The sequence below is a fragment of the Athene cunicularia genome (genome assembly GCF_003259725.1).
Source record: "Athene cunicularia isolate RWA chromosome 5 unlocalized genomic scaffold, athCun1 chr5_part1, whole genome shotgun sequence".
In the NCBI taxonomy this organism is placed as follows: domain Eukaryota; kingdom Metazoa; phylum Chordata; class Aves; order Strigiformes; family Strigidae; genus Athene; species Athene cunicularia.
Genome location: NW_020799101.1, coordinates 22355516 through 22372796, shown reverse-complemented (window position 1 = coordinate 22372796; position 17281 = coordinate 22355516). Strand labels below are relative to the sequence as shown.

Sequence of the window (17281 nt, the reverse complement as noted above, 5' to 3'; positions counted from 1 at the left end):
TTTAATCAGAAATTTATCCCAGATAAAAGTCACATGACTATTCTAGATACAAAAATACTGTTGATTTGAATTCTGCCTACCTAATTCTTAAGTCATATATGACCAAGCTGAATTGTGACAATTTGTCTATAGTAGTGTCCTCCCCTCCTGCAATGTGTGTAGAACAGGTCCAGTCTGCAGCATGCAGAAGTCACATGAAAGCTGTGAAAAACTGAGGTCCCCTAGCAGGGCCAGTTCTTTTGATCAAGGCTTTCTCCACAACATCTAAAGCTATGCTTAAAGAAGCCTGGCTAGTTTCTAGTGAAAGCCAAGATCCTCTTTCTTAAAATACTAAAGCTGTAATGTTTTGGACTTATTTTCCACAAAAATTTCCATTTTTTGTCCAAGTTCTACCTTAAACACAGTAAAGTATTATCCTCTTCTCATAAAAACTAATCAGGAAATAGCAGCCAGATTGATTTAGGAGGAAGAGAGCTAAATCTCCAACACCTTCACATATTTAATAAACTCTTGAAAAAACTCTGCATGCCATCAGGTGAACTTAATCTTACCTGGGCTTGTACATCTCCTTTCTCTGCTAAAAACTGATAATACTGAATCAAGTCTTCTTCTAGCATCCCACTTGCCATTCCTGGATTTTCTACTTCATCTGCTAGGCGAATTCGCTGAACCACTGTGCCACCAGTCAAAGAAATGTCACTAGCAACTGGAAAACAGAAAAGATAAATTTACAGACAGTTTTGTTCAATACACGTATTACACTGCAACTTAGTAAAAACAGACCTCTACAGAGCTTCAAACTGTTACTCAGAGAGAATGAATTACTTTGACATTCTCTAAGAATTAAAGACAGTTCAATAGATAAACATAGCATATCATGAATCAGAAGCAAATAGCTAACTTGTCTGACAGCAGAAATCCTCTATTTTTATACTAGTGTTGATAGCACTTCTAGTATCTTCTAGGTGAATGATATAGAAAGTCAAGAATTGTGGCCTAGTAGAAAGTTTTTACCATGATTAGCTACAAGTCGGTAGTGAGTGAGAGCAGATTCACAACTTTGAAGGACTCCTATCCCAGCCCAGTACCGGTAACCCTAGAAAGGAAAATATAAAAGCTATGGGACTACTGGTTATTTGACAACATACTGCTTTGGCAGGTTACAAACATTTTTCACATTACTTGCGCAAGACTTGACAAAACAATAGGCAAAACAAGTCTACTGCATCTGCATTAAAAAGCAACTGACTGATACCATTATGAGTTAAGCATAATCAATATACTTCAGATATTACTCAGGAAAAAGCAAATAAGCAGAATGGTATTTATGGGTGAAAACCTAAAGCCTTTTACTTACACATGTTGCATTTTGTCTTAAATCTCACAATACTGATTAAAACAGCATCTTCTGTAAAGATCTCTGGCTTTCACAGTTCTCATTAGCCTATAAAAGTTAACAGTCTGACACTTCTGCTTTAAGTCAAGAAATTAAACATGGTCCATCTAAATTCATAGTGGTATATGGCTTAAAATGAGCAGACTTTTCCTTAACAAGGAATAAGGAAGGTTCTATTGCCCACTTAGCACATGCACGATGATCTAATATTTGGATAGTGTATTCACATGAATGAATCTTATACTAAAAATTCAGGAGTACAAAAAAGTTCTTGCATGTGTAAAGTTAACTATATTACTTACCAAGATCATATGGGCGATCAGATTTCCTCCTAAAGCTCCAAAAGTGTAATACACCAGGGCCTTAAAACAACATCATTGGTTATTTAATGTGTGCATTCAAGGTAAAATACAAGAGCACACGCTGAAGATTTTTAAGTTACCTTAGCTTGACTAGAATTGACTCCCAGACCAGATGCATATAGAAATCCAAGAGCCTAAAAGTAAAATAAAGTTTGTTAGCACATCCTTTGAAAAATGCTTTCCTGGAATACGTTAAGAAGTCAAAAATCAGTTCAAAGCTGCAAGCATGCCAAGCTCTACTTTCACTTTGGTACCTCCTGTAGGCCCTTCCCTGTGCCTTTTGAAGTATGAAGTTTCTAAAATATTCAGTTGCCTAGGACTCTAACACAAATACATCTCACCAGAACTAAGTCTAGTGGATCAAATACTACCTTGCTGAATGACAAGTGAAGATCCAAAGTCCTGAACAGTAAAAGTATCCCAGTTTGAGGACCCTCAAGTGAAGACCAGCACTGTGTGTCAGGTTATTGATGTATCCTATTTGTCTCATACACCAGTGCAAGCATACATGAACCATAAGCTTCCCTAGAAGAATCTTATACTTGATTTACTAACATATCCTATGAATCTACTATTTTGCATCTGTTCTGCCACGGGTTAGTTGCATTTATGACTATAAATATAAGCAGTGAGAATGCACAGAACTGTTTGGCTGAGGTTTTTTCAAAAGCTATTTTTATTCTTAAAATTTACATAATTACTGCTCTATCTGTAACACCTGTTACAGCTATGTGGCTCAGAGGAGAATCTAGTAGTACAGAAGGTAGGAGTATATATGAAGGTGTCTATATTTCACAATGTTCTAAGACTATCCTAGGCAATTCTGAAAGCAAACAAGAAAAATCACCTCATGAAGACAGCACTGAATTCCAAACCAATAAAAGGCAAGGTCTTCATTGAGATATAAAGCATATAGAGAAAACATGTTCCTGCTTCTATAGCGAACCAGCATTCCAACAATAAACAGGAAACAGAAGGAGACTTGTAGTCAGTGAGCTAAAAGAAACTGGGTAATTCCTAAAGCAGCTGACACTTCTAAAACAAAAGAGAACTAAACAATATGTAAATATTGAGACATTAAAATTGGTAACACCCACATTTTGTGACATTACATGTGAACAATTACAGATAAACAATTCTATAATGCTCAGAGGCACATGCACAAAGTGAGTCCTGTTCCACTAAATAGCTTTCAAGATTCCTGGGAGTTTATAACTTACTAGATTATAAACTTATGTGTTTATCTACCTATCTCAAAGACAAAACTGCAAATGAAAAGCCACAACATGTCACATAAACCACAAGAAAAAAGCAACACAGTTTCAGACATCTGTTGGCTGGCATCAGCTGTATCTACCTGTTTTTTGACTTACACATCCAATCTAGTCAGTCATACGACATAAGAAATTACATTAAAAGACCACCACTGTATTATATTACTGGTAGTTTAACGGTGATTTTCTAAACTCAAAGAGAAGACCTGTTTCCATGTGTTTACCTCGAGGGTGTAAGTGCCATTTGTTACTGCACGCTCAGTAATACTAGCAGCGTGCAGAAGCCAGGTAAAGCAGAAGCATTTGGGGACAACTTTTGAACCAAAGCAAGGCACTGGGGAAATTAAAAAAGGTAAAGGCAATGAGTAGTCAGGATTAGAACACGCTTAGGCAAGCATTAATAAAATACAGTTCCTGAATTAGAGGCCAAATCAAATGTTTTACATCAAGTTTTCAAACAATTTAAAAAAGCAGCACTCTCTCCTGTCTTTTTTAACCAGGCAACAGATACCGCTTACTGTTCTCATTCTATTCTGGATGCAAGAACAATCTATAAATCCACTTTAGATTAAGTACAATCTATAAAACAGTTTATAAACTTATAAAAACTTCTGTAGAATCTAAGGACATACATACCATTTGTCCTTTAGGAGAACCTTCTTCTGTTAGTTTTTCAAATAGTTCTTTTGATGACTGGATGTTCTGCTTCAGGTAATCCCCAAACAACAAAGCGTAAGATACTTTCTCCATTGCCTTGGTATGATTCATGTCAGCTGCTTTCAGAAGATATTGATATGCTCTTAAAAGAAAAGAATTTCTTAAGTCACCTTGAGGCAAATAAATAGATTCCATTCATAAACCTGAAGATTCCAGGGAGGTGTTCTGCTCCTTTCAGCCTCTATTTTCTACAAATGCATCTACCTACAGTCATTTGTTCCAGTTCCGAATCATCAATCTATGCAACAACTTCTATGATCTAGCTAATAGACAAAGTGGATTTTAATGTTCACTCTACTCCATATGCAAAACAGTATGCATTTCCTCCCCTGTAAGATATACAAAGTTTTTAAGGTCAAATGATCATGTTTTTGTAACAACAATTTTACGTCCTGTACTAGTTATCCAGTAGGACCACTAGTCTGACAGCTTCACAGAAGATGACAGAAAAAAGATGCCTCAAGAAGACTATGGAGTCTCTTTGATTTAAGTACAAAACTGTTCCAGAGAAAACACCAAGTGTTGGGTCCAAGACAACCGCATACTTGATCAATTTTGGGATGAAACAGTCATGCTAACCATGAGAAAGTTTGCCGAAAACTCCCCTTTATTTCAGCCTCAAAACCTACAGTAGTCCTCCAAAGCAATTTCACAGCAGCTGGTTTCACAGCAGTTTAAAAACCTTAAACATTGTTACACAGTACTGTCAAGCATGTTTCAGCTTGATTTCTCATGGACCTTTGATACCATTCCAAGATTCTTTACCTCTACTCCTTTCTATTCCCAGACTTATTTTCTTTCTTTAGATATTGTCTCCCTTTGTCTTTGACAGTGCATGATGGAAAACCTCTAGCTGTGTTTCAGTTTCCCTGATACGTGAAGTAGAAATACACTCCCTTATTTCCACAAACAAGTAACACGGTAATAAAACTCGAATAACCAGCAGCCTGAAGTCACCACTTACTGAAGTTGTAAACATGAGTATCAGAGAGTTCTAAATTAACACAGCTATTCTTAATTATAGTGATAAGCTGACAACTGTTTCATCAGTAATTTAATATATACAGAGTAGAAAGTAAGCAGACCAGAGTGAACAGAACACTCAATTTTTTTTCATCTACAAGCATTACCCTTTTCTCTCATACAATGATAATTAGAGTTTTAACAATTTGTTGAGATTAAGTTTAATACTATTTTTACGGTGACTGAAAATACCAGAAAGCAGGAACAAAAACTGAGTAGGAGAAGAAATGCTTGTTTTTCCCACTTAATCTTTGAAGCAGAATGAGAAACAGACCATAAGAAACATTTGGAAGGGGACAGTTATCTTGTATCACATTCTCAGTTTGCTTCTGGGCAACTGCCATGTATAAATTGTGGCTAGAACACTGCAGCACCATCTTGCATTAAGTCAATGTTTTGATGACACCCACTCTTTCGAAATTAATTTTACACAATTTTTAGTGGAATCAGAGGAAAGCAGGCATAAGTTTGGGTTTTTTTTAAATACCCTGAAATTACTATTTATTTTCAGTACTATTACTGTGTAGTTTGGTGCTAAGTCCAATGAAGTGCAAGGTCCAGAGCAACTCATTTATTTTTCAGTTAAGCCAGGGTGACCAGCCATGTCATCCTTCTCTTGTGGGGGTGGAAGAGGTAGACTTACTCTTTCTTCTGAGACTTTTTACTGCTTTCATTAAGGATTTTCATTCCAGTCTGATAAACATCCTCAGCTTCTTGCATCTGCCTTCTCTTATTAGACTGCTCTTCAGCTAAAGAAAAAAAAGACTACATTAAGAACTCCAATTACACAGTTCAAGCCTGCTTTCTCAAAACTCCTATTTGTTCTAAAGAGAACATACAACCATAAACATGTCTCTGAAGACCAATAAACAACACAAATAATTACAAAAAGCTGTTTAAAGGAGGCATTGAGTATCTTGGTAGACAGTATCTTCTCATGTGATGTTTCTCATGTACAAGTCTGCTGTTAAAATATTCTTTTCATTGCTCCAAAGCAAGCTGTGCAAGGAAAAGAGGTTCCTCCTTCAGGAGGATGTTTCCTAGAGAAGGGTTGCCTTTGTGCAAGAAATCAGTGAATATAATGGGACACTGTCAAAGCCCTATACTCCTACAGGCTCAGAAGACAAGAGTTTTCTAGATGCCTCCACTGCAAGATTTCCCAAATAGCTTTGGGAAGTGGCATTTGCATTATACTCTTTTCCATCATGAGAACTCTGCCTTTACAATTACTTGTATATCACAGTATAAAGTGTGCATTAATATATGACAGGGACTTCCAGACCCTGAAATAAAGGGCATTAAGAGGACTGAAAACACTAGCTTAAGAAAGCATTCCTTAGACAAGAACAGGACATCAGTTACTTACTTTCACAGAAGCCCCATTTTTGATCTTTCTTGTAATCATAGGTTGTTGCACACCAAAGCCTGCCATCTTCCCTCCCATCTGCAGTGCACTCCGCATACTCCTTCTCCATAAACAAGAAGGGAAAATGGCAAGGTTCACCATCTGCAGTGCCTCCAATAGCTCTCAAAACTGAAAATACATACCCAGGAATTAGACTGTTTTCCTTTACTCTGCAAATTAAACTAATCTACTACATAAAGGAAAGCACTCTTTTGTTGGTTTTAATTTCTATGAACCACATTTAATCAAGTTTGCAGTAAAATTTCTGAAGCCTGAAAAAAGCAATTATTTTTTATGAACAGCACTTAAATATTATTCTTATTTTTAATTAGGAAGTGAAAAAGAGTGTATATGGCTTCTTATATTCCTTAGTTCTAAGCAAAGAAACTACTTTTGTTTAGACTGGAGAAAGCAAATCTCAGTTACATTTTTATTGCCTACCAAAATAAACAGCCCTTCCTTTCTCTTCTCTGCACTTCCATCCTCAGGCAAAAGAATACCCTTGAAGAGCATTCCAGTGCATATATTCAGACAAGATCACAACAAGCATTCACATTGCCAAATGTGATACTGAAAGTACTTAAATATCAGCAGGGAGTACACTTAGAACATACAACTGTAAGAAGAGACTTAAATTAGATCACTATAAGCCCAGTCATTTTCTATTGTTGCATATACTTATACTGAAAACTTTATTTCACTTTGCCAATATATTTAAGTTGCATTCAGTTACTTTGAATAGCATCATTTATTTCTTGTGCACTAGAACTTCAAAGATTACCCATTTCCAAATTGCAGTATTTTTTTTAATTATTAGTCCTTATAGAAGATTGATTTTATCTTAGTTTTCTAGATAACTGAAATTATTTCTATTAGCCTTTTATAAAGGTTTTTCTCTTAAATTAAGCTAAATCCAGAGCTGGGTTCATTTTCATTTGAAGACACTTGCAAAGTCACAGAATTGCGTATTTGTGATTTTTCAGGTTAAGGTTGTAATTCTTGCAGTTAGAGAAAGCTAGTTCTTTTTTCTAGGGTCTATAATTGTAAGGCCTAAAGACCATACTGATTTTTTGAAGCATAAGGAAATCTCTGGAATTTGTTAGCCTGTTCAAATTGCTCTACATAATTTGATTCCCTGGCAGATGGTCCACCACAACACTCCAAGTTAATTATCCCATAGGATAATTCCACAAGGAAAAATGTTATTTTCAGAAATTGTATTCAGAAATAATGTGTCCAGATGCAATTAGCCTGCAATCTTTTAAGACATCTGTTAACGAAAGAGTAATGCACAAACTTATGTTAAAGTTACAACTGATGGCGCCTCTTATCACTGTCATTTGAACAAACTCCAGGTCTAGGATATTAGCACTACCTGAGAACTTGAAGTTTTACTTGTATTGTTTAGTACCTTCTCTCCTGTATTGAAACCAATTGGATATGAACCATTTACACAGTGCTCTGCATGACAGCTGTACACAGAAGTTAAAAAATTACTCTGCACTAGTCCTCCCCCTTGCCTTTTTACAAATTCTAAATGCAACCATAATGCTGGTTTTCCATCCCCCGATAGTAACAAATACTAACCCCTAAAGCAACGCAGCAGTGCGATCACAGGATAAAGTGTTCAGTTATTTTATTATGTACTTAAATAATGATGATATGAGGCAAATAATTTACTCCAAGGATAAATTACTTTTTATCAAACTGAGGGTGCAAGTAGTAATTTACTCATTGTATTATGTCTGAATAAAGTATATGGTATTTTAACGTTATATTTTTTCCTTATTTACTTATATCTTAGCTCATACTTTATGCCAAGAAACCCAAATATAGATTACTTTTAAGTATTGGTTACATTACTGTAAGATTCCTCCAAACAGGCAAGCACAGCAGAAATTGTCAGCTCTGTATATACATGAGCAGTTTTCAGCAAAAACTGTTAGCATGAAACCTGACTGTTACAAAAACATATAACACAAAAGATACATAACTAAAAAATACCATATTCTTTACACGTAAGACCTCCTCACTAATAAGAAGAGAGCAGGACAACTTTTTCACAAGGTTAAAAGCCTTACTAAGTACTAATTCTAAACTACCAAAGATGAAACATTTTTCTGCTCAATATCTTACAAACTACACATGGGAGCTTTAAGATTTTTTTTTTTTCATGCATTCTCATGACCATACATAGCAGCCAAACTGTATTTAGAAAAGCTTTAATCTCCCTTAATGTGGTTCTGTCACCAGTAACTCGCTCAAGACATGCAACACCTGTGTACCTGAAGTAGATTCCTATCCTGCTCAGTTAAAAAGTTTGCCAGTAAAGCTGTCCTTTAGCAGTTTTTTTTTTCCTGCCAGAATACAAGTACTCTTACTTCAGAATTGTTTTTTAGATAAAACCAATCCTTCCACTGACATCGCTTATTTACTTCAAAAGAGGTTCCAAAAATTGCACAAGGCTTAAATTTATATTTTTTGAAAGTAACTCACAGTACTTCTAACAGACATAACCTCAGTTGCCAGGGAGCAGGTTACACCTTTCTAACAGGAGATTAAAAGTGTCTTAAAGTTTACTTTTGAAATAGACTGCACTGAATAAATATGGTGCTTAGCTCATTGTTTTGTGGCAGCAAGCTATTTAGTGGATTTTATATACCTTTTTCCTGTACAACTACACATCTATTGACAGAAATACTTACTGAGTTTTTATGAACTATATACTAGGTCTGCATTAATAAGGAAGGCTTATTAGAAAACACTGAATACGATGGAGCTCATTTCATAACTTCTGCTTTCTTTTGACATTCAAATCTGAGTTGATAAGATAGACAAATACTACCATGCAACATGTAAAGGTGAAGATTAACTTTGTGGACAAGTGAAAGGGAAAAGTCTTTGCATAGGCTGCTACCTAGTTATCCACTACTAACTGCAAGTAAAAAAAAAAATCTCATTATATTTCTATTAGTACTAGAATTTCCTGGGAAGTTAGGCACAAGGATATAGGTTTTACCTATATTAAAAAAAGTTACTGAATTTTGCATGCAATTTAGAAGTTACCCTAAAGCTCCCAATACCATCCTAGGAAGCTTGTCTTTGCATCACAATTTATTTGTTCCAGAAAAATGACTCTCCAGGTAAAGAGCCAGAAGGCTGAAACACTGATGCAATTTCTCCTTCTACCCTTGGTATCCATACACACAGCATAGTATGTGTACTTAAGTGCTATCTGAAGAAATCAGGGCTTTCTCCATTTGATAGTTACAGCTTTCCAACAATGTGAAAACAAGAATAATTATGGAAAACCCTTTCAAATGCATCTAGAAATAACCACTCAGATTCCAACCACAATATATTTGAAAACATTTTGATGTTACTTTCTAAGGGAAAAGGCAGAAATTAAGCAATTACCATTCCATAAAGGTTAATACACTAGTTACTTTGTATGTTCAAAATTACTATTTGTGTTCATCCACATGCCAAAGTTACTCAGATGCATCTTACTTGCCACTTGTTCAAAAGTCTGCAGGCAGTTACCTGGACTCTGTATTTCTGCTTCTTCTAAATCCTTATTTAATAGATTTGACATTTCTAGAGAGTTCAACTCTTCCAGAGAATTATCTTTTTCCTCCTCTTGACTGTGAAAGTTCTCTTCATCCTCCGACTGAGAATCCGATTTCCCCGATTCAAGGAAGATCTGACCAGCTACCACTCGGGATCCTGTGGAATGGTCCTTTACCTGGTCCTCTGCAGATAAACTCTGAAAGAAAGCAGCCATACAATTTAGAAGATTAGAAACTGAACAGCAGCAGCTGACAAAACAATCATTACTTTTTAAAGATACAAGTAACATACTAAGTTTATATGATAGCATCAAAAGTAAGTGGAGCTACCTCTGTCAGCTCTCACTGACTCGACCCCTTTCAGTTCTTCGAAAAATTTTACAAAGATACAACACAACATTAATTCTTCTGATGCTCAAAAGAAATCAATGAGACAGCAAGAGTTACAAAACAGTTTAAAACAGGAATCATCATAGTTCTGAATTTCAGACCTTTGCTCTCACTCCACAGGAAAAACAATGTCTAGAAACTTATTTCCTCACCTTTGACTCCAGTGATTCATCTTGATTTCCCTCTTCATCTACAAGAGATGTTACAAGTATGTTACAAGTCAGTAAAAATAGTTTCTGTAAGTAATTTCCTCAAAAATAAAGGTAAGTTTAGCTATAATGCAGCACTGTGGTTCGAATGCACTTCAGAACTCATTAATATCATCAGGAAGAATCAGATGTTTCACAGACAATCCTCCTCTTCCTTAAATTATGCCAACACAACCGTGTCCCCAATACTGGAAAAAAGCAGGGAATTTTTCTTTAAAAACCCCAATAAATCCTCTAGATTACTACACAGTGTGTTATTCTAGTCCAACTAAACTACTTAAAAAGATATGCAACAAACAGAGCCTATGGAACCTAACATCTTAGTCACCAAATCAGCTTTCATATAAAAAGCTTCAGTAGTGGCCAGAAAGTTACATTAGTATCACCCCACTTATAATTAAACATTTTCTTTACAAAATGCCAACTCATTTTGCCTGACCAGCACATTCAAACCTTTATATAGACGTCTCTTCAGAACTGTGAGATATTAAGTTTGTCTTTAAGATACTGTTCAAGAGCTGCAAGCTTTGATTAACTGTCATCTGTATCTGAATGGGTTATGTTATGTGATTAGAAAGACCGGAAAGAGAAAAAATGATAAAGGCTGTTAGGCAGAGACCTAAAGGAATTGAGGTGAAAATGAAGGAAAGAAACAGAAAAGTTTGTGACAGTTTTACCACTGTTTTGTAGAATTGCATCTCTTTTCTTTGTTACTGTAACTTAAATGGGCTACTCACTGTGCTTTGAACAACATGCACTATCATCACAACTGAAAGACTCCAAGATAATCACAGCTGAAATGTCACTGTTCCTAGTCATCAGTATCTGATACCACCTCATTTAGGTAACACAATCCCCACCCCCCTTTGAAAAAAGATGCTACAGACCTCTCTCCAGCACACAACTTGCTTATACAGAAATAAAAGACCAGAATATAAACAGATGACTAAGCAAAGCTGCCACTAACCCCTACTACACTCAGAAATCCCCCCCTTGAGACTCTGGGGCATGTAAATGCCTTATAGCAGTGGTAAGCCACTGACAGGCTGGAGACCTGCATCACAACAAGGAAAGGTACCTAAACTGATAGAATTTAGTGCCCTGTACTTGAGATATACCATTTACTGTGTTATGGTTAGCTATTAAAAACTACCTGCATAAATACTGAATGCCAGCAAAACTCTCTAAAAGTTTATAGAACTCTGCAGACTTTCTGTAATCACTTGGCAGTAAGCAAAACTTGCATACTTTTCATCCTCATGAAAGTAAAGTGTCTTATCAGAGAGAAATCATCTCTGAAGTGACAACTACAAACACGACACAGTTCATGTTTTGTAGACTAACAGAGCAACTGTGAGTATTTGCAATGAAAGGGCTAATCTTGTAAACCAGATTCCAGAAAGCAATTTCCACATCATTATTTGAAGTATAACCTTTGACTAGAACAAGTAAAAGCATGAGGATCAACTTTAAGCTGTAACAGCATAAAAAAAAAAAATCAAGTGCTAAGACTTGTAAGCAAAGCTGCAAAACTAAGGTGACAAGAAGTTTTACAGTGTAACTGAGACAAATACATAACAGTCTGTTGAGCATACTGAAGAGGATGTAAAGCTCAAAAAGTCTGACTGCCAGCAGACACAGGATTAAAAAGGATGTAGAATAGTCAGTGTGGGTAAGTAGCCATACCCTACAGGTCCAAAAATGAAAGCATGCAGAGTCCCTCAAAAAGCTAGTGGAGACAGCAAAGAGCACTCCAGATGAGACAGGCCATGCAAGTAGCAACCAAGACAGTGTAAGAACAAACACCAGTTTGGAACAAACACAGCTAGCTCCATTTTTGGCAGAGATCACAGCGCTTATCTTGAGGAATCTAACAGATAAGGCTGGTTGTGGTAAGTCATAAGGACTTCTATTGCTGAACTTCAACAACACTTCACATCACCATGTAACAGTTGGGTTTTAAATACAGTAAAGTACATACGCATTTAGGATACTTGCTGGTTCTTTCTATTTTGAAACTATGAGATAAATTTGAAGTTACCATATTTCCCACAAATTATCTACTATCCTAAATGATCTTGATCTAAAACCAAATGTTACCCCTATAACTTCAAACTCCAAAGTTTGTCAAGAGATTCAGCCATGCTTCTGGAGTGGGGGAAAACTAAGGCACAGTTAACCTACCCAGTAGGTTGTATGCTGCTATTCATATATATATATATATAAACCACTTATACAGTACCTGTTACTGCAGTAACAAACATCATGTTTTTTTAACAACTATACCAGCTAGGGCATTTGTTTTTGTCTGCTCAAGATCAGCCTATATGCCTGACACAGCACTAGATCATTCTAGCTTTTCGGCAAAGGCTTTATTAACCCATTTCAATTTGTGGAAGGTTGTCTTTTCAACAAAAAAAACCACACAAGGTCAAATATAATTAGGGCATAATATCCATGCACCCATATCAAAGAACAACTTTATTGCAACTTCATATGCAAAGCAAAAGGCTTACTAAATTGAAAGGCAAGAGACATGTTAGCAACATAATGTAGAGCTCATTAAATGTTTGCTTTTCTTCCTATTTCATTTCTATTGCATCATTTAAATTCTCTCTGAAGGAACCAGCTTTGTTACTACGAAGTTGTACTTGAATAATTGTTTTCAAAACAGTGGTTCCAAAACAGCACTAAAGCAACAAGAAAATTTTAGTTTAACTGGTTTTAGCTCTGGGACTTCTTTCTTACTTGGGCAGATGAGGTTGCAATGATGACTGATAATGTGACTAGAGGAAGGATCACTCGAAGCCTTGTTATTTCACAGAACTGCTGACTAACATGTACCCACTACTCATAGAAGTATGCCTACTTCTAAGAAGCAGTTAAGAAAACTACTCTGAAAGTGTTAATGAAAGATCTATGGAAGGTCACTGTGACCTAAGCACAGCTTATTAGTCAAGGCTCAACTTCTGAATAAAGTCACAGATGTTACGTTTGTGCACCTGCTTCAGAGATTAAAGCTGATAGTTTAGTTTGTTTTTCCAGTTAAATTAAAAAAAGTAACTGTTTGCTTTTTTTTAATTTGGGTCTGTTACCAAAGCTGCCTAATTCTATAAATCCCTTCTGAAAAGGCCAACTGGAAATTAATCCTACCATTTGTTAAACAAATTAGAGATGCAATGATACATTAAAAGGAAAAAGTAGGCAAAAAATATTTGTGGCTGAAACAGGCAGCTGACATTGTACAGAATACTTCACTTACAAACAGTGCAGACACTGCTGGGTGCTCTCATGCCCAGCTAGGACTCTAGAGCACTTCACTGAGTTAAACACTTGTTTTAACCATCCACCACTTCATATATAATTAAAATCAGCTTTAAAATGTATTAATTTTTTTCCTCAATTAGAAAGATCAGTGTTCAATCAGTCCATTCAAATATAGCAAAAGTACTCTGGCAGCCTATGCTAGAGAAAAAGATCCTACCATATGCTGGATAAAGATCATACCATTTTGTGAGAATTACCATTTTCAAGAGAGCACTATGGAGAGAGGGGTAGAAACAAGAATAGCTATGCAGTGTGATTCAGCAAGAAAAATGTCATTAGCTTGACAGACCCCATCAGTTCCAAAGTTTTGCTGTATTAGAACTAATCAACTGACAGCCTATAAAGCTGAGAGACTGCTACTACCTGACAAGAAACACTATTAGTTTCAACATTAGAATAGTCATTCACCTTTGGGAAACAGCCAAAAATTCAGTAAGTGCACACAGTTGGCAATCTCCCAAAGCTTTGATGAAGCCCTAAGTGATCACTATAGGCAGTTTCCTTTCAGTTTTTGCCAAGCACTTCAAGCTTTGAACACTATCACAACAAAGAAACAAGCAAGAGTTTGCAAGGTCCAGAGCAGTGATCTCCAGAGTGTCCACACTCTCCAGTGTGTGTACAACCCATGGGGTGCCCCAGCCAAGCCACTGGGGGTGTGGGAAGAAAATACTTTTTTTTACCATTAATAAATAAAACTTTTCTCAACATAGTGTTTATTTGATCTTTATCTCCTTTTTTATGTTTTTGTGCATGTTTTATTATGTACATATACATGTACAGTAGTACATACATGTATTTTTTTATAAGTTAAACACTGAACATGCATGCTCAATTTTTTTTCCTGAAAGGTGCATGAATAGAAAAGGTTTGGCAAAGACTGCTTTAAGCATCCACCAGAGATTTTGTCATATTTTTAGTTATTTCTTTTAATGTTATTTTTGTGCAAGTGACTAATTAGACTTTGAAAGACAATGTAAACCCTGTTTATCCTATTCTTGTAGGAAAAAGGAAATCTTAAGACAAAAATTACCTAAGATTGCCTCTCATCAGCTTTTCAAGCGTTAAATTCAGCACAGAGACTCCATAGCAAAGACGCTATTCTTATTACATGAACCTCTAAAACATGAGTTAAGCAAAATCCTTAAGCAGCATCTATTCAGCAAGACTAGTTTCAAAGTATTCTTGGCAGCAAGTAAATTGTTCCCAGCTACAATCTGTGCCGCATATTCATTTTAGTGCAACTACATGATTAAGATATAGGTCAACCCTCACCCTGAATACAAATCTTTTTTCCAGTCTCCTTGCAATTGCTGGCTATTTACAGAATTTACTCTCCAGCAGTTCCTTTGTAAGAAATGAGATTCCCTATCAGGCAACAACTTTAGGGAATGTTTTTCAGTTAGGTAAGCAAAATCAGAAGGGTCAGGGAAAGCCATTGAGCTCTGTCTTTTGAGAGAATAGGTACAGAAGTTTCCTACAAGTAAGTAACTGTACTGATTTGTCCTACCAGTTAATGAGACAGTATGAAAACCTCTGCCTATCACTAAAGTTAGTCATGGACGGTGCAGGATAATCAGAGGAAGAACCACCTCCTCTCTTCAGGCAAAAAGACAATTACCTTTTAGACTGCGAACAAGGGGAAAAAAAAAAAGAATCAAATAATATTGGGAATCAGAAAAAATAACAGATTTTTTTTTCAATGGTCTTAAGATCAACAGAAGACAGCCACTGCTGCTGTGATAAGCAGAAGATAGCCAGCTTCAGCTGGAACACACACAGTAACTGTATTTTTTTAGCTGCTTTTGCCAATTCCCCATGGACTCCTTAATAGTCTTATTAAGCCCCCAATGTTCAACTTGTTCATAATCTGTACTAATACTGTATCTTTTTAAAAAATAGCACCCATTTTTTTAGGCCCAAGTTTTCCTACATTCACCTCAAGTTTTCAATAAACTGATTTAAGCAAAGCTTATGACTATAAAGTTAGGGTTTAAAGCTGTAGTTAAAGGAGTCACTACTAGAAGAGATCCTCATTGAAAACATCTGAAGTCAGGAAATGTAATACATTTTTACTCATCCTTCTTAAAACCTCTCCCTGCAATGTACTCACATTCCAGATGACTTTTTCCAGACCAGACATTAGGAATGAACAAGTATTCAAGGAACTATTTAACACAGTCTTTATGCTTGTACCAGACTCTCTACTAGAGAAAGTGGTGCTGTTACTGTAGGAAATTAAAACATTGATGGAGTGATGACAACTTATCTTCTTTCAGAACGATTCTTGACAAAAATTGGAGTAACAAAGGTCTCCCTGTTATAATCTTCTGCCAAAAGTTGCACTCCAAACACCCTTTCCTAATTAATTCTGGATATTAATAAACAGTTTTACCTCAGTAGCCATTTAAGTTTGGCAACGGCCCCTAATATTTCATGTGCTTTCTTGGGCCTACTAATTGTTTTGGCTCAATTGACTCTAAACATGTTTTTTTAACAGATGAATTAAGCAACCAGAACTTCATATTCACAAGCACAACATTGTGATAGGGGAAAAGCAGTCAAGACAGAAGAGTTGCATGCTAGCACAGTCACAGGTGCACACTTGACAGTTTTGCCACCTAAATTCTACATACACAATGGTTCATCTGACATGAACAATCTCATCTCACCTTAGCTTTTTTCTTTATATACACTGTGAGTGAGAACACACCACTCTGGGTATATCTCTGGCTTCACAGAACATCTATGTATCTTTTCTACACCTTGATAAGTGCCCCGATGGCTTATAACATTACCTACAAAGCTCATATAACTATGCTTGATATCCAGTCTGAACTCCACTAACATAACTTTAAATTTCAGCTTCCTACAGAACACATGAAAATTAACCCCAAACCACAGAAACTATGCCTAGAGAAAACGTTGTTACTTCCCTGAAATATTATTGACAGCCTAACTGCACATCCCCAGAAGGACTGGGTAAGGCTGTCTATTAAAGGAATGCTCTCCGGCTTTAGAAACACTATATAAATAAATGCATTGTGCATTCCCCCCACCCACCCATGGTGGAAAGATGGGTGTGGGAGGTAGAAAGCCCAGGAAAGGAAGTTGACAGCTAGAAGCACACAAAACCCAAGCTGCAGAACAAAAGAAGAAAATAAAAAGTATTATATTGACATAACGCAAGCCCCAGAAATGCTCTCCATATATTTGTGTGAGAAAACTATTCTGATAATGCTATCATCAGCACTATTAGCGCCTCAGCAAGAAAAGGCATACTAGAGAGGAAAAAAAGGTCTCATTTCAGTTTTGAGCAGAACAAACGTAACAAAGTAGGCTCCTGCCGAGCTGTTTAAAGGCAGCAGCCAGACTAAACAACGTGTTCAGCCCGTCAGGCCTACCGAACAGCCCCCGGCGAGACAAAGCCAGCAGACACAGGGGCAGCAATGGGCCCGCCGCCCCTTGGCGAGCCCGGCTCCACCACCCCCGCTACTCGCGGCCACGCAGCGGGCAGGAGCCCAGCTCTCCTCCTCTCCCCTGCCCTGCCTCAGCGCCCCGGCGAGGACGGAGCTGCCCCACGCACCCCAGTGAGGACACAGGGTTCCCTCC

At 36.7% G+C, this 17281-nt stretch overlaps 1 protein-coding gene across 2 annotated transcripts in view; it reads right to left on the bottom strand.

Moving 5' to 3' along the window:
* Positions 1-17281, bottom strand: part of SEL1L (SEL1L, ERAD E3 ligase adaptor subunit) — a 35366-nt gene that overhangs the window by 17624 nt on the left and 461 nt on the right. The window contains exons 2-10 of one of the 2 annotated variants that reach the window (XM_026849385.1): positions 10289-10326; positions 9721-9943; positions 6139-6306; positions 5416-5521; positions 3669-3831; positions 1839-1892; positions 1699-1758; positions 1015-1096; positions 552-706 (exon numbers count right to left, since the gene is read on the bottom strand). In XM_026849385.1, the coding sequence (XP_026705186.1) occupies positions 552-706; positions 1015-1096; positions 1699-1758; positions 1839-1892; positions 3669-3831; positions 5416-5521; positions 6139-6306; positions 9721-9772 (840 nt within the window). In that variant the 5' untranslated portion in view covers positions 9773-9943; positions 10289-10326. Of the gene's footprint in view, positions 1-551; positions 707-1014; positions 1097-1698; positions 1759-1838; positions 1893-3668; positions 3832-5415; positions 5522-6138; positions 6307-9720; positions 9944-10288; positions 10327-17281 lie in introns of those variants that run through there. The other variant, XM_026849383.1, reaches the window with a different exon arrangement.